Here is an 18,501-nt window from a genome sequence, read left to right as displayed (position 1 = left end):
TTATTTTTAATATTTATAATTATTTATAAATATGTACAACAATATATCATACATGTGCAACGCGTTTTATTTATTTATTTATTTTTATTTATTTATTTTTATTTTTTTTTTTACTTAATACCGTAAATTAATTATTGTTTTGTTTTTTTCAACAATAAATCAAAAATATATTCTCACAGTTCAATTTAAATCATACAAACAACAGCAATAACAACAATAACAACAACAACAACAACATTGGCAAAATATATTTCAAATGTTCATAACTCATCTCATTTTATTTATTTATTTATTTATTTATTTTTTTCTTTTTTAAATCGTTTATCGTGAAAATTATCAAACCAAATCAAAAAGTTCAAAAAAAAAAAAAAAACATGCACGATGATGGTGTTAAAAAAAAAAAAAAAAAAGAAATTAAGAAAGGGTTGCAATAATAAGCTACAAACCATGCTAATTCGCCGGGAGTAGTATGGGGCTGTGGTACATACCAATGCCCGTCGATCCACATCCGTGATGCTGCCTGTCGATACTAAAATTGGGAAAGAAAAAAGAGAGAGAGAAAAAAAGAAAAAAAAGTGGGGAAAGAGAAAAAAAAAAACCATGTCAAAAAACCTTAATTGCACAAACCATGTTTTTTGATTTAACTTTTTCGTCAACGATGTTGTTCCTCGTTTCCTTCCTCGCTCGACTAAACATTTTTTTATTTTTTTAGTTATTTTTTTTTTTTATACAGAGTTAAAGATTAGAGAGAGAAAGAGAGAGAGAGAGAGAAATAAAATAAAAAAAAAAATTTTAATATAATGCAATGATTTGTTTGATTTAATTTACTACAGCCAAGCGTAGAAGAATTTCGGAATAACATGATTGATACGAATATTATTATTATTCTAAATTTATTTGATAAGTCAATCTTTACGTGTTAAAATTTTCTTTAAAATTCGCATGATTCTTGTCTATTAATATCTACGCACAAAATAGAAACTAAAAATACAAATACTTAAAAAGAAAAAAAATAGAAAAAAAAGAAAAGAAATAAAATAAAATAAAATGAAATAAAATCAATCGTAAGCGATGATGCAAGTAATGTATAATATATATATATGTGTTATGTATATGTGTATGTGTTTTTATATATACGTAGATTATTTTTTGTACTCATCAATCTTTTAAAATTTTATCTATTCTTTTCTTTTTTTTTATATTAATGTTAAATAATTAAATTGTCCTATTGTCTATTAAAAAAAACGAAACAGAAATTTGGAAAATATTCTTGGTTTTTGGAGAAATTGGATATTATTGAAATACTATTGGAAGAAAATTTGGAATAAATAATTAATAATAAACATTAGACGAATTTTACTTTTCTTTAAAGACGAGACAACAAAAGAGTTTTAGAAAGAAAAAAAAAAGACAAAAAAAAAACAATTCCTATGACCAAGTGTGATGATAGGCAACAGTGTAGGAGATCCTATAGGAGGGACGCGCCATACACATTGCTAGGCTGAAAATTTGGGGGGACAACAGCTTCCGTTGCATCGCGCAGCCATGTTTATCTTTAGTATGAATTAACGGCTGTAGGTTAGTTTAAGTTTGCAATACTTATAGTTTTTTTTTTTTTTATTATTGTGATATTTATATTTAATTGTTTTGTTGTTTTTTTTTTTTTTTTTTTTTTAGTAGTTTTCTATAAGTGTAAGTTTAATTTACTTATTTAATAACCAATGTATATGGCGCGTCTCTCCTATAGGGTCGTCCCTACAACAGTGTAAACGACGATAGCTCGCAGAAAAATGAGAATTAGTAAAAGCATGCGTTTGGTATGATAATAAAGCAATTGAAAATATCTAATTAATGATAAAATAAACAAAAAAAAAAAAAAATAAATAAATAAATAAAAAAAAAAGATAATATTCGAAAGAAAACACTCAGCAGGGGTTTATTTTTAACCGAGTGTCTTTGTATGTCGTACAATAAAAATAAAAAAAAATAAAAAAAAAAATACAATTAATTAGCGTTAATCAAAATGATTATTTTGAAGAAATTAATGAAAAAAAAAAAACAAAAAGATTAACTAACTGCATAATGTATTTTCTTCGTCTTTCTATCCTGTTTCATTCATTCATTCATTCATTCAATCCATTCAATCAATCATTCATTCACACATTCACACATTCTGATTCTTCAGTCATTCTAATATTTTACTCACTATCTGATTTGCCGGATGAGAAATCAGTGCTGTGCGTCTTGTCTCCCATCCCACTGAACGAATAATCACCCTAGACGAGAAAAAAAAAAGCGTTATCTTAATTAAGGATATTATGCAGGCGCCTACTAATAGGATGATGATTCAAGGTTAAAAAAAAAAAAAAAAAATACGTCAAATTCATTCTTTTATTACACTTTCTCTCTTTTTGTAAAAACTTTCTTCTTATCTTTTCTTTTCATGTTTTTTTTTTTTTTTTTCTTTAAATCTTCTTCTTTCTTTTTTTTTTTAATAATAAATTGATTAGGTCACACAACGTATGAACAATAACCACCCACAACAACAACAACAACAAGAACAATAATAACAACAATTACGCGGATATTTTTTTGTTGATCTTTTTAAAAATTTCTCTTTTGTTTTGTTTTGTTGTTTTTTAATTGGGATGATGATCAGCTTAGTTGCATTTGTGTGATTTTCATTCGATTTTAAAACACGCGGTGCATGACTTACAGGGAGAGCAGATACAGAACCACCAGTCGAGGAGAAGGTGTGACTTCGCGGTGCCAGACCGTACCCTGGCTTCGGGATGTGCCGAAGAGAGCTCACAACTGGTTTCAAATGTCAATTTATAGATTTTTATTACTACAATTATTATTTCACGATTAGGATGGTTTTACAACAAGGTTTCAAAGTTACTCTTTCATTCCCATACGAATGCCCAACGTTCGCCTAATTATTATAATATTATTCACAATCATCACTTCCATTTCTTTCTTTCTTAGTTTTGCTTTACATATATCTATATAAATATATTTATTATTATAGTAATATATTCTATATATTATATATATATATATATTATAATTTTGGTACTTAAGTATTAATTAACGCCACCGCAGCAAAAATTTCGCTAATTCGCTAATAAAGAGCAATCTTGTTGTTCGCATACAACCATTTTGTTGTTTGCACACAGTAATCATCATCAGGGTTTCGTTGGGGTTTCGTCAGGGTTGCGTCAGGATTACGTCAGGGTTTCGTCAGGGTTTCGTCGGGGTTTCGTCTGGGTTTCGTCGGGGTTTCGTATCAGGGTTTCGTCGGGGTTTCGTATCAGGGTTTCGTATCAGGGTTTCGTCAGGATTACATCAGGGTTTCGTCAGCATTACGTCAGGGTTTCGTCATTTTTTAGTGCTACAAAAATGCGTATTTGGGATTTGCCAAAAGCAGAACAAGATGGGAGACATCATTTGGAATCTTATTTATCAGAGTTCATATGGCGACAGCATCAGGTGAATGAAAATAAAGACTGTTTTGAATCTATGTTAAATTCTATATCGTCCAATTCATTTTCCATCGAAATTCGATTGACTACTTTTTATAAATAAAATCTTTTGAATTTTGAAATTTGCTTTGATTTTAAATCAAGTTTTGTTATTCTATAATTCGTCGCAACAATTTATGGCTGTAGATTTATGGTGCATTAACGGAATTTTGCTGCTTTGGTGGTGTTAATACGTAAGTACCATAATTTTACTATAATAATTAAATTATATTATAAAATATAAATATATGTATTATTTTTTTTTTTTAGATACATGTGTATACCACTCTACAAAATGAAATAATCCTAATATCATGGTGTAACCCAAACAGGTGTATGTATAACGCGAACAGGACGAGAAGACTATAAATATTATTTTTAAATATGAAACAAACGAATCCTATAAATTATTCCCATTACATTCAAATCTAATAATAAATCATTATAATATCTAAGGATACTAATTTTCTTGTACAATTATTTTGCCATTTTTGTACACACACACAAAAAAAAAAAAGAAAAAAACAAACAATTTCAAATTATGCAATCTTTCAACTACGAAGCACACCAACGATAAATTGCAAATACGACACGAGAACACAATCCATGTTTTCTAATTATAATTACTATTATTATTATTATTATTATAGTTGTTTAATAATGATATTGTTATCCTCGTCCCACGCACGAGAGAAAAGATTAAAAAAAAACCCCAAAAAAGGCGAAAATGCAATTAACATTTGAGAGAGCACACCTGATTAGTTACATCATGCATAATTATTCAATATTTATAAATACCTATGCTAATATTTTGTAGTAAGTATACTAGTACGTCACTCTCGTTTTTTTTTTATATAACAAAATAAAAAAACAAAAAAAAAATGGAAAAAAAGACAAATAGAATTAAGCCCCTACCTTTTAATTTTCCATGAAAAACAAGAAGGTGTGGTTTGTAGTGTACTTTTTCTTTTACAAACAAACATCTCGTCTATGATCAATCAATCGTACTATCGATTAATTGTCAATTAAAATAAAACCAAAAACCAAACGCCCTCCTCCCCCACCCTAACCCCCCAAAAAAGAAGAAAAAGAAAATTTACGAAAATAATTTCAAGTCTCCAAGAAGCCGCCATCATTTTTTTTCTTTATTGTTGCAATTTACCATTCTGTATGTTGTTCATTTTTTTTTTTTATATATATTTTTTAATTCGTTTTGCAAATAGGTCGTCGTCTCTTTTGTTAAGCTTAAAACAAAGCTGGCTTTCCGTGAAAACAAGTCAAAGTATATTTTTATCAAATTTACATTAGAAAGATAAAAAAAGAGAAAATAAAAAATGAAAAAAAAAAAAGAGAGAAAAGAAAAAGATGACAAGATGGTCTTTATTTGTTTTTGCCATCTTTTTTCCTTTTTTATTTTTTTTTTATTACAAATTATATTTTATTATTGATTAGATAAAATATAATATTTATAACAAGAACAACCTTTTTTTATAACAGAAATTTCAATTTGAAAAATATGGTGTGTAATAATTTGTAAGAAAATTAATTTGAACAAACAACAACAACAACAACAAATTTGGGGTAGCACTTGAATTAATTCTAAACTATATTATATGTTATATTATTATTTTATAATTGTAAGTTATTATTTAATATTATTAATATTAATATATTATAATATATAATATATATATATATATATATATATATATAGATTATATATTGTATTTACAATATAATATATTATATTATATTTATTATCATATAATCCAACCCTTAACGCTTTAAGTGTGCCTCTCATTAAATCTATTTTTAATTTTCTCTATTTTCTAATTATTTACTATTAAATTAAATTCTAATTTAATATAATAATTAAATATTACTATTATAATATTAATAATATATATTAATAATATATTATTATTATTATTATTATTATTATTATTATGACGCTATTAATATATATTATATACTAATATATATTAATAATATATATTAATAATAATTATTAATATTATTATTATATTAAGTATTACCATATTAAGTTTAGTTAACCCTTTACGTGTTCTGAACGCATATAATAAACCTTTGTTCTTGACTCAAAATATATGACGTGTTATAAAAAAAAGGGTTGTTTAATATTTCCAAATTGATGATATATATATATATCATAGATATATTTTATTCTTTGACTTGAATTCAACGGCAAGCAAAATTGGAAAGTTTTCGGACTCACCGAATGATAGTGCCTAGTGGCGTTTGGAAGAGTGAAGGCGCGTTGAGTACCAAGGGGTGGATAGTTTCTGGGAGCCGGGGAACGCGCCGATGACCTTCCAACTGCCCCGCCCACGCAAACACAACACAAACACAAAAACACAAATAGAGACACGATGGTAGTTTTCCTCCTTTCTTTTTTTTTCTTTTTTTTTTTTTTTTTACACGACGATAGGTAGAGAGATAAAGAAAGAGGCATTTAGTGAAACTTTGCGTGATGATTTTTTACCACCCCTTCATCAACCCATTCCCATTCGTTCTTTTCTTTATTTATTTATTTATTTATTATTTTTTTTTTCTTCAAAATAAATGGCTCATATGTAATTGATCGATGAAATTGATTAAAAGCATAGTAAGATGCGAAAGAAAAGTACGAACATCATGCGCCAAAATAATGGGGATGATTAATAAACGTTCCATGCCGTTGAAACATCATTTTCTAATTTTCATTTAATAATAAGGAGTGATGATGTGTCTTTTTTTTTTTCTATTTTCTAAAATTCCGTGTCTCAAAGAATGTATTATAAACTACAATGTTATTTTCTTTTCTTTAATAATTATAATCTTTGTATTATTTTAATCATTGCATAATCTTTGCAACGTGAAACGTATAAGTCTCACCTGTAATAAATGGAAAGTATTCTAAATTAAGAACGGCATAGAACGTGTTAAAAAAAAAATAAAAAATAATAAAATGAGAAGGAAAGATTATCTGAACAATCTTCCAATAATGTAATGATAATAAAATCGAAGAGGAAGAGTATGATTGTGTGTCTGTGTGTGATTAATATTGTTATTTATTAATTCTCTATCTGTCTTTTTCTCTCTTGTATCCTTTTAATTTTTTTCTTTTTTTTTTTAAATAAACCCCTCTGTGTATCATGCAGGAAAAGTTAGAAGAGCAAGAGGCTTCATTTTTACACGTTGTTAGCAAAACTATCGAAATATTATTATAGAGCTGGCTGATCAAATAATCAAATACAATAGAATAGAATAGAATAGAATAGAATAGAATAGAATAGAATAGAATAGAATAGAATAGAATAGAATAGAATAGAATGAAATAGTAGTAAATAAAAATTAGAAAGAAGAAACAAAAAAATAAAAGAAAAATGAGGCCAAGGCCAGGCACATTGAATTAGGTCGACGGCGTACACATGCTTAAGCAGAATACATCACCTGTTAGATTTAATGAGGGGTCGTCCATAGGAGAGTGTGGTATATATATATATATATTTTTTTTATTAATTGTTCGGTGCACTCAAAAAAAAAAAAAATAAATAAAATAAAATAAAAATAAAAAGGGTAAAAAAAAAAAAAAACAAACAAACAAATAGAATAAAAAAAAAAAAGAAACAACGCAACGAGTCCTGCTCGAGTTACACACGTACTGTGGTTTTTTTCTTTTACCCTCCCACCCCATCATTTCCTTTCGTTAAAAAATAATTCTCAAAGGATCACAAACAACACACACGATTCCTATTATTATTATTATTATTATTATTATTATTGTATAATATCCTTAAATCCTAAATTAATGATTTGCTTACGCAAGGAATTCGTCGTTAATTTCCACGTTAGCAAAATCTTAACGAGACTTCGTATAAAAGGTCTCTTCTTCTCAAACTCTTCATTATTAATTTATTAATTAATTAATACAAAAAAAAAAAAATAGAAAAAAAAATTAATAACGTTAACCCTTTGTCTTTGTTTTTCTTTTTTCTTTTGCAACAGCCATTTTGCAATCCTCGAAGCGCGAATTAAAAACAGTTAAGAGAGTGATCATGTTAGTGTTTATGTGCGAACGTGTGGACATGTATGAGAGATGATTTTTCGCTTATGTTTTTTTTTTTTTTTTTTTTTTTTTTTATATGATACATAGTTATATGAATAAAAATGATATTATATTTATTTTCAATAAATTATTATATATATGTATATAAGAAAAAAAAAGAAAATATATCGAATAGAATTACTCACCGTTGTAACTGGGCCCACTCGATTTGTAACTAAAACCATCGTCGTCTTCCCATGGTCTTGCGTGATCTATGTTTCTCGATGGTGCTGCATTAAAAAATTTATGTTTTTTGTTTTCTCCCCCAATATTATTTGACGAAACGAACGAGGGATAAAAATGAAAAGTTTAAATTTAAATTCGACGCATCTCGTTCGTTCGTTCGTTCGTTTGTTTATTTGTTTGTGTGCCTTGCAAAATGAGGATGATCATGGTTCCATACATGAAATATATATAATAATATGTACTTCAAATGTGTTATATAGTGTATAAATAAAATATAATTAATAATTAAAGTTCACCCATTTAAATGTTTCAATATTATTAGCAACATAATTTGTTGAATGATATCTTTGAAAAAAAGAAAAACTTACACGCTCCAACAGGACTTTCGTATCGCAGCCTATAAGTTGGTTCCCTCGCAGCCGATGGTGTCCTTGAAGCATTTCTAGGATCAACGTTGGCAGCCTTGTGTCTTAAATTTTCTCGATCCTTTTCACGATCCTGTAGGAATACTTTAGCTATTCCCGTGTCAATCTTACTCAACTCGTCCTGTTCTTTTTTCAATTTTTGCTCAACCTCTTTGATGTACATCTTGTTATCCACCTCGTCCTCGTCATCTGATGCGGGTACTCCCTACACGTGCACGCACATACACAGAAACAATCAATAAATTAATATCAATCATTGTTTCTTTTTTTTTTTTTTTTTTTTTTAAAGTGATTCACACTAGTGTCCCTTAAAGGGTTTAAATATTTATTGAACAATTTACCTTGTAAGTATCTGACCATCGTCTACGTCTTTCAGGATCTGTGTAAGGATAAGGCGGAGCTGGAAAATCGTCTCTTTCTATTGGCGGTTGAGCACCAGGCGGAGGTTTCATAGCATCAGGATAATGTGCCAATTCGATTGGTTCGTCATTGTCAACCTGACTTCCAGCAGCAGGTGACTTTGGTCGAGTTTCGCTCAGAGCATCGACCAATGCTCTCATTCCTGATCTGCTACTACGTCCTCCGCTACTTCTTATCGAACGAGATGCTATTAAAATTGAAACATAAATAAATTTATAATTATCAATACTAATTCCATTAATAATATAATTTAAAACCCCTTGAGTACTGAATTTGATCTGAAAATTTGTATATTAATTTCTTACTATATATGGATTAATAATATAAGTAAAAGAGTAATACATTTTTTTTTATTTGGAATATATTTATATTGGTGACATATATATATATTTTTTTTTTGCAACAAAACATTTCAATTAAAAGATATAAATTAAATAAATATAAATAAAAACAAAATAGAAATATTTATATATTTATATAGATGACGACGTGTCTCACTCGTCAAATGTACCCAAAGGGTTAATATGGCTAACCCAATTCATAAAAGTACCCAGCACGTCACATTGTGAGGGTCAGTGGGAAGATTGACATACGAAAAATAATCATTTTTAAAATTGTTTCAAATGAAATGCCGAGTTTGTTCCAAGATAATGATAAAAAAAAAAAACAGATTGTTTGATAAAATTGAACATACAACTGGGTCTATGAAAATGTGGGCTCGTCGGTGGTTTGTCGTAGGGTTGTATCGGACGTCTCAGATATCCTTGACTCGGTGTTTCAGTCAAATAAGAATAAGTGTAAATCCTAGAAACATCTTCGGGTCCTCCTCTTCCGTATTCTCTCAGGATCAATCCAGGACTGCCAGTTCGTGCAGGATAATACTGAGGCAATGAATTCAAATTCTTCATCACATTTACAAATTTTCATTTTACTTTCGTTTAAAAAAAAAAAAACAAAATCTTTCATTAATTTTTTTCTTTTTTTTAAATAACATTACCATAATATTTCAGTGTCAAGTGAATTAGAAAATGAAAATAAAGAAAATATATATATATATAAGGATTAGGGAATTCCTTTGAAAAATCTATACAAATAAATGATTTTGATCAAGTTAATAATAATAATAATAATAATAATAAAAATAATAATAATGGTAAGAAGAAGAAGAAGAAGAAGAAGAAGAAGAAGAAGATGAAGAATATTAGGATTTTGTTGTTGTTGAAAGGAAGACCCTTTGAAATGGTTCGTGTGCATACCTTGCGACTGAGACTGCTGTAAGGGCTGCATAGTGATCCGTTCAGGCTTGGCGTGCGTGACCGCAATGAAAACTATACACAATGACCGTGCGAAAAAAGTAAACAACGATTAAGAAAGCAATAAATAAAAAAGAATTAAATAAAAAGAGAGAGAGAGAGAGAGAGAGAGAAAAGAGAAATCAATTTAAAGTAAAAAAAAGGAATAAAAAATATGACACATAGTATTATATAAAATTATGTATGATCCACATCAAATATGTAAAATCAAAAAAAAAAACAAAAAGAATAAAAATATTTTTCTTGTAAAAAAAAAAAGAAAAAAGAATATCGAAGCGTGCGTAAAGAATAGGGTAACAAAACAATTGAACGATGCATGTCAAAGCGATACAACATTATTGGTTTGTTTTATGGTTTTTTTTTTTTTGGTCTATGTCTCTTACAAGAGAGAGAGAGAACAACACCATAACTTCTAAGAAAAAGCTATTATTAAAAACATCAAGCTCTTGTTTGTTGTTGAGTGTTGCTGTTTTGGTGGTTGCATTTCTAGCATTTTGTTTTCTACTTTGATGCATCTTGATGCGTATACATACAAAATTCAATCTAAATCTCAACGTCAAACAAAATTGTGTGTTTCAAATAAACAAACAAATTATTACTCTTACAACACTATTGGTATGATGGTTTGTACAGAATCAAAAATGAAATGAAATATACATCGAAATGATTTTGGTTTTTTTTTTGGTTTTTTTTACGATGAACACTAAATGCATTCAAATACAATGCAGCAAACGTGCATTCCAAATACAATCTTTTTTTTATGTGCGATGATAACGTTAATTCAAATATTCTTTTTTGTTTTGTTTTGTTTTTTTTTTTCTTCTTCTTAAGCCTGTACAATTCACACACACACACACACACGTATGCAACACATTTGCTTATTTTTTTTTTTTTGCAAATATTCCTTCGTACACAAACTTTAAAAATTACTAGCAACAAAAGCTTTAACATAATTCATATACGTACACTGTGCACTTTTTATGTTTTAACGAATATAATACATGTAATATAATAATTAATTAGACAAAAAAGAAAATCAAATCAAATCAAATAAAATCCAAAAATAAGAAACAAAAAGCTTTAAGCTGAATAAGATCAAAATTAAAAAAGAACAAAAGAAAGAAAGAAAAAAAAAAGAAGACATTTAGCAATTACCCATAACAATACGCACTTAATATTTACAAGATAAAAAATTAATATTATTTGTTTAATATACAAATGTACAATAATAACATACACTGTACATTTTTAATACGAGTTTCTTCCGTATATCTAGGAATAATTCTCGTATTTGATATTAATTAAAAAAAAAAAAAAAAAAAAAAAAAAAATACTATTATATTACTTACGTTATATTATTATCGATTACGATTATCTCGTAAAGTAATAATTTGTCGATTACATAAATATATGTATATATATATATACATATACATATATTTTTAATTTCTAATCGGGATCCACTTACGCGTAGATCACAAAATTGAGAATACCAGATGATGATATCTCGTTAATTTATATATATATATAAAAAAAACCTAAACATTACAAATGATTTTCTTACAGACCGAATTTACCTGCATTTCCGAGGCGCTACTGGAAATTCTTTCGGATTCTCTGTGCTGGGGAGTGTGAGCACCTTCCCCGTGTCCATTGACAATACCATTGGGTCCGGTTGGACCTGGACCACAACGTGGATGCCAAATGGCTGCACCTTGTAAATACATTTCTTCACCATCACCGAATGGGTCACCGCATTTAGTGCAACGGGCACAAGTTGGATGGAAATGATGATTATCACCAGCTTGTAGTACCTTGCCGCTTATGTAACGATTACAATAAGCACACTTTACCCCAAATTGTTTTTGATAATCTTTCTCGCAGTAAGGCACGCCGTCTCTAAATAAAAAAATACAATATTTTGTTTCAATATACAATGGTTTTTAACATTTTTCTTTTTTTTTTTTTATAACGACTGATGATAAGATTGCAAGTATTGATTTGTTTTAATGGTACATCAGATTTTATAAATACATTTAAAAAATAAATGATTTATAACGGTGTAAAGTGGATAAAAGTAGACTAACTTTCCCATATATTCGCCATGTAGAACGGTGTCACAACTGTGACATTTAAAACACCAAACGTGCCATTGACGATCGAGAGCAACCAAAGCTTGACCTTCTCGCAATTGGTTTCCGCAGCCAGCACAAGCACCAGGGTCACTAGTGGCATCACCGGATCCTCGAGTACCACCAATATTCCCTACTGGTGTTGAAGCTTCTCGTACAGGGATGCCAACGCATCGATGACATAAAGCTTGACCTACGAGCCAATGAAACGAAAATTGTATAGATCCGGTCACAGTCCATAATTTCGATTAATATTCAATTTTTTTTTTTATAATATATGAATTATGTTATTTATCGTTTAAACCCATTGACTGTCACCAGTGTTGCTTTAAATTTTTCAAAATATAATAATAATATTAAGTTACTGATATAATATTTTCATGGTATTGATAATTCATGGTTTTTAAAATCATATAAATATTGTATTGAACCTTTTTTTAATAATTTTTAACGCAAATAATTATTTGTAATTAATCTAAAATTGCTGCAGCAGCAGCAGCAGCACACACACTACGAGATTTCAATGGATTAAAACGAATCACATTTGTTAAAACTTCTTCTTCTTCTTCTTATATTATTATATGAATAATAATAGTATTTAAAGACAATAGAGAAAATATCGTTGTATTTCGATTAAAATTTGCTAAAATGTTTGTTTTCAACTGATAAGAAATATATATCATTTAATCTCGCGATAGTTTATCAATTCTGATAGTTGATTATTATTGCACTTTCTTGGTAATCGAAGTATGACTAATCATCATCATCATATCCAATCTACTGTGGCCTACCAACTTATCTCTCATACGTAACACGCATATATATATATATATATGTATGAGTAAAATGCATTAGAGTATTAAAAATAATTGTTAATTAATCGAAAGGAATGTGTATTGTTAATGAAAACCATCAAGTATATGATCGGTGCATCGTCTTCCTCGGAATTCACCTTCAGACTGGCAGGTGGTCATCTATGAAAATTCTTATATTAAATATATGGTTTATATGACTTTCCAAACATTGCACATGTGTGTGTGCAACGGTAATAATATTCCTAATTAATAGAATTTAAGATTATCATTTTATGATTTTAGCACATTTTTACATATGTGCAATATTTGGAAAGTTATATAAACAATATTTAAAAAATAAAAGAAATTTCACAGAAGACAACGTGTCAGCAGTCTGAAAGATGAATTTTAAGGAAAACAGTGTGCACTAATCATATACTCCGAACTTTTAAACAACATTAGACATTTTTTACGATTAATTAACAAGTGTATTATACACGAATTATATATATATATATGTATGTATATATATGTAATACTTTCTAGTCTTTGCACGTATTGACCTTGTAACACTGAGAAACGACGATTTATCTGAACGGTAATTTGCCTTTAACAGAACGACTGCTTATGCTAATTTTATGACTCGTTTCAAACGCACTCACATACATATGTACATACATACATACATACATATAGACACATATACATACGTAATACGATGCTTTATCTATTCTTCCACGAATTATTCTTCTTCGTTTATTTCTTTTAGAGATGAGGGAGGGGGAAGGGGTATAATTTTAAACGGAAATTACCTTGTACGAGAGATACTTTCGTTCCTTGTCCAAGCAACGGTTGTCTGCATCTTTGACAGTGAAAACAATTAGGATGAAATGCATGCTTCTCTCCGGCTGTTACTACGTCACCTTCCACGTATTCCCCACAACCGGCACATTTTGTACCCCAACGTTCTCGATAATCCTATAAAACAATGGGCAAGATAAAAGGGTTAATAATAACAATATTAATAATAATAATAAATTGCCAATTATTAATCGATATTATTGTTAATAATTTGTTAACCCATTCGAGACCACAACTTTCTGTTGTTCTAACACGGTTCCCAAATACCATTTCTTTTCTTTTTTTTTTATTATATTGGCAATTTTACAGTGACAAATTTTGTCTTTCTATACTTTAAAGATACTATTTATACAAAAGAAAAAAAAAGTCTTATCTGGACGAATATTTTACTCAAAATAACTGATAATGGCTCAGTTTATGATTGCACACATGGTGTGCAAGTGGTCTTGTGAATAGGTTGTTGATGAACAATATATGTAGTAAATGATGGTGTTTGCTTTTAATATTTAATTATTACCTTGGTACAATAATAGGAACCTTCCCGAGCAAAGAATCCACCCTGCGCTAAACTGGCATTGCACTGTGCGCATTTGAAACAACTTATGTGAAAGTACTTGTCTTGAACCCTTAAAACCTCCCCGCTGCACTTCTTCTTACAAGACTGGCAAAATGTTTTCCCTGTAAATAAATCAATCGAAATAAATATCTAGCAATGGCTTGAATGAGAAGGGGGAGGAGGGGGAGGAGGAGGAGAAGGAGGAGGAGGAGGAGGAAAAATTGATACAGTACTGGGAACATGTTAATCAATGACATGCACGATTTCATTGGGATGCATAACACGTAGGCATGGTCTCTAACTATGGCATACGTTACAAATTAAATCCCGAGCGTAGTAAAAATACGCTCGAACGTATTTTATGTGTGTGACTCATTGTCACAGAAAGAGAGAGAAAAAGAGAGAGAGAGATAGAGAGAGAGAGAGAGAGAGCCACGTTAGTAGATGTTTTACCGGTTGCCACATGGGAAAAGAAAAAGAAGTAAAAGGTATTACAAGACACTTGCCACAAGGTACATTTATAAGATCCGTGGCCATCGAAAACGGGTGAAGGCCTTCCTCCTTCTTTCCTAGTGCTAGAACTTGTCTTCGTTTTCTATACTTAATAAATCTTATCGCGGTTTACTTACTTGTCGCGAGGTGCGGTCTCGGATAAAGTACAGTGCGGTTTTTGTACTTTGACGATTCAAGTATTAAATCTTACAATAATATTACTTTTTTTGTTTGTTTGTTTATTTTTTCTTTTAATAGAATGAATTTCTTTCTTTTTTTTTTTAATTTATTTATTTATTTCTTTACAGTGCATAATTAATAAGGAAAAAGAAAAAATAATGCAATGCACCATCACCATTGTGATGAGACGATGATCATTTTTGATCATATAAATTTCTTTCAACTATATCACCTCGATTTTATTTAGTTTCTTCAAAAATGATAGATTATAGAGATAATCTTTATAATAGTTGTTCTATGATACGCTAGGCAGACCTTAAAAAAGTATTGTATAATTGTGAAAGCGTCGTCGAACGTCAAATAACTGATTGGAATGCCCATTTTAAAGTTACAAGCCATAGTTCCGCTTCCTTTTCAAACATTCTCTCTTTTATATATATATATACACCACACATTGATATCGAAACTTTCTATATAACAGCTAGACATATTGGCGTGACTAGTTTTTTTTTTCTTTTTGTATTTCCAATCAACGGACAATAATCCTAAGAAATGTGTACGCTTACAATGAGTAATAGGAATATTAAGGAATATTAGTTTTTCCTTTTTATTGTTTATTTAACCAGTCAATTTAATCTATATATATATATATATATTTTATATATTTTTATATATATATTTGTTATTTAATATAATATAATAATTATATATTTATATTAATTATAAAAATAATAATTTGAAAAAAAAACAAGGTTTATCGCATAAATCAAATTTCTCTTGACAATGTTAAATTTATTTTTAATGTAAATGAAATTTGTTGTAAAATAAAATTCAAGAATTTCAACTAAAATCATTAAAATAGAATAATAGACAAGACAAACTAGTTTTCACATAAAAGGAATGATCTTCTTCTAAAATGAGTTTTGAGTCATCATCATCGTTCAAAGAGTACATACATGTAGTATATATATACACACATTTATATAAAAATATAAAAAAAAAAAAAAAGAAAAAGGAAGAAGGAGACAAAAAGAGATAGAATGATCTGAACAAGTGACTCCATTGATACTTCCCTAACTCTTTCATTTTATTTCTTTATTTTCTGTCTCACTCTCACTAGCTTTTTCTCTTCTTTCTTGACATCGATTTATTATCCATTTTTCTTTTTCTTTTTACCTTTTGCATTTACTTCGTGCCTCCGCGTATCAAACTAAAATAACATCGTCGACAAGTGACACAGAATGAAAAGAAAAAAAAAAAAAAAGTAAAATAAAAAATAATAATAATAATAATAATAATAATAATAATAAAAAAACAGTAATAAAAGCAATAGTTGTCTTATTATTATTATTATTATTATTATTATTATTTTTTATTATTATTATTACCTGACATACAAGTAAAATAAGTTATCACGTTGATTTCCGACGTGTGCAAAAAAAAGAAAAAAAAAAAAAAGAAAAAAAGAGGGAAGGAGAAGAGAAAGGGAAATTGCAAAAAATACATTGGGCGTAAAGCACATGTATCGAGAGACCTTTAAAAATACTCGGTGATATCATGAAAGAGCTCTTCTCGGATATATTTGACGTCATCGGATCATCACGTGTGTGTTAAGGTCACCATACAACACATTACTTTTTAATCTTCTCTCTCTCTCTCTCTCTCACACACACCACACACGTGTAACTTTATTATTTTTCCAATCTTTTTTTAAATATTTCTTTTATAACCTTGATATATTTAATTGGACCTCTCTCTCTCTCTCTCTCTTTCTCTCTGTGTGTGTCAATACTTTTATATGCATTTTTCAAAACTGAATATATCATAAAGTCATTTATAAAATAATTAATTTCTCATTTTTTTTCAGACACACACGTGTACGCTCATATTTAAAAAAAACAAATCATTTCAATAATTAATTCTTCAAATTGTAAATTGAAAATAGAAAATATATAAATGCAAAAAAAAAAAAAAAAAACCATGAATTTGAAATAAAATTGATATGAAATATGTTAACGTCTCTCTTTAGTAAATGAACTGCTACTACCATCAACGTCGTCACACCATGATCTTGTTGAAAGTTAACAAGAATTGCAGTGGGTGGCATCCGGGAATTTTTGCAACAGAATTACTTAAATCCGAGGACAAATTCTGTACATCTGTGGCTTGTTTTAATATTTCTTTCCACTCCCACATTGTACTATACGAAATTATTCATGGGAAATAAATTAATTTATAACATTAAGAAAAAGACAAAATGAGAAAAGAAAAAGAGAGAAGAATCTATCGGTTTACAAGCCTTTTTTCTTTTTTTTTTCTTTTTAATGGGTTCCCGTCGACATGTAACTCCTCATGCGTTCTACATGCACCGTTTCTCGGTCGTGGTATGTTAATATGATTCATAAGTGGACTAAATAGGATGTCGCAAAGTGGGGTCAAATGCAACGACCCCGAGGAGACTCTTCTTCGTCTCTCTCTCTCTCTCTCTTTCTTTCTCATTTACACGCTCTGGGTCACCATAATTAATCGACTATCGGATCGTATTAACTATGTTTACAATTGAAAAATTAATTTTGCTATACTAATTTATTTAATATATGAACAACAACAACAACAACAACAACAACACATTTTATTCGATGATCTATCCAAAACCCAATTATTTATTTAAAAGGTTTCCAAAATTAATTTCATATGTATTTAATTAATTTCTAATTTTTCATTAAATAATTATGCTTACCAATCACGAATAATTTTCTTCTCATACTTATTCTATCCATCTACTAAAATAATTTATATTCGATTTAATAAGAGGAATTAGAAATCAAGCATTAGAAATTTGTTTTATTTGGGTCATCGTGTTAATTATTCTATATTTTTTTTTGTTTTTTTTTTTTATTATATCTTATTTGATCAAAAAGAAATACAAAAATAAATTAACTTGAAACACAAGCAATTGTTACGATATTTCAATTAATTATTTCCAATGGTTAAAAACAAAGTAAACAAAAATGTTTTTAACCCTTTCGCTACGGTGGGCCTCGCCGCGAAGTACCTCGTCTAGAACGGAGCGCCGTACCGAAAGTGGGAACATTAAGCTCGCGCAGTCTTTAGCATTCGGAGCCTTTTGTCTCAAAAACGACTTTGTGACATTACTTTTAGAAACAAAATGATTTGTGTTCATAATTATGTGACTATAGTCACCCGTCGTGTGCGGGTGTCGTTTTGTGGCGGGTGACTATAGTCACCCGTAGTAGTGAAAGGGTTAATATTTCAATTAAAGCTTTCTTTATATCCTTATAACACATGCTTCTTTCTGAAAATACTATTCCCTGAAATGATTATATTAGGAAGGAAAGAAAAAGTATGCTTCCTTTGAAGTACCAGATGGTATAACTAAAGGAACAAAAATTCGCATAATCTGGACCAAACATGTTTCGTTCTTAAAATCCCCTCCCTTTTCTCAAATGCATTATCTCTAGGTTTCTAAGTACTGTAAGTTTTCAATAG

General features: G+C 28.9%; 1 protein-coding gene across 14 annotated transcripts in view; it reads right to left on the bottom strand.

The window, feature by feature from the left end:
- The window catches only part of Unc-115a (actin binding LIM protein Uncoordinated 115a), a 34,722-nt gene that overhangs the window by 3,995 nt on the left and 12,226 nt on the right, over positions 1 to 18,501 (bottom strand). For 2 of the 14 annotated variants that reach the window (XM_089178638.1, XM_089178632.1), the window contains exons 2-13: positions 14,281 to 14,441; positions 13,715 to 13,880; positions 12,064 to 12,301; positions 11,554 to 11,875; positions 9,920 to 9,991; positions 9,358 to 9,544; positions 8,585 to 8,850; positions 8,187 to 8,448; positions 7,779 to 7,862; positions 5,761 to 5,861; positions 2,207 to 2,276; positions 447 to 529 (exon numbers count right to left, since the gene is read on the bottom strand). In XM_089178638.1, the coding sequence (XP_089034764.1) occupies positions 447 to 529; positions 2,207 to 2,276; positions 5,761 to 5,861; positions 7,779 to 7,862; positions 8,187 to 8,448; positions 8,585 to 8,850; positions 9,358 to 9,544; positions 9,920 to 9,991; positions 11,554 to 11,875; positions 12,064 to 12,301; positions 13,715 to 13,880; positions 14,281 to 14,441 (2,012 nt within the window). Of the gene's footprint in view, positions 1 to 446; positions 530 to 2,206; positions 2,277 to 2,716; positions 2,815 to 5,756; positions 5,862 to 7,778; positions 7,863 to 8,186; positions 8,449 to 8,584; positions 8,851 to 9,357; positions 9,545 to 9,919; positions 9,992 to 11,553; positions 11,876 to 12,063; positions 12,302 to 13,714; positions 13,881 to 14,280; positions 14,442 to 18,501 lie in introns of those variants that run through there. The other 12 variants (XM_089178642.1, XM_089178633.1, XM_089178635.1 and 9 more) reach the window with 12 other exon arrangements.

Source organism: Polistes dominula, unplaced genomic scaffold (assembly GCF_049000335.1).
Source record: "Polistes dominula isolate Pdom_NZ unplaced genomic scaffold, Pdom_raw_medaka contig_11, whole genome shotgun sequence".
Lineage (NCBI taxonomy): Eukaryota > Metazoa > Arthropoda > Insecta > Hymenoptera > Vespidae > Polistes > Polistes dominula.
The sequence above is the reverse complement of the archived record's forward strand: the minus strand, read 5'-3'. Positions and strand labels throughout refer to the sequence as shown.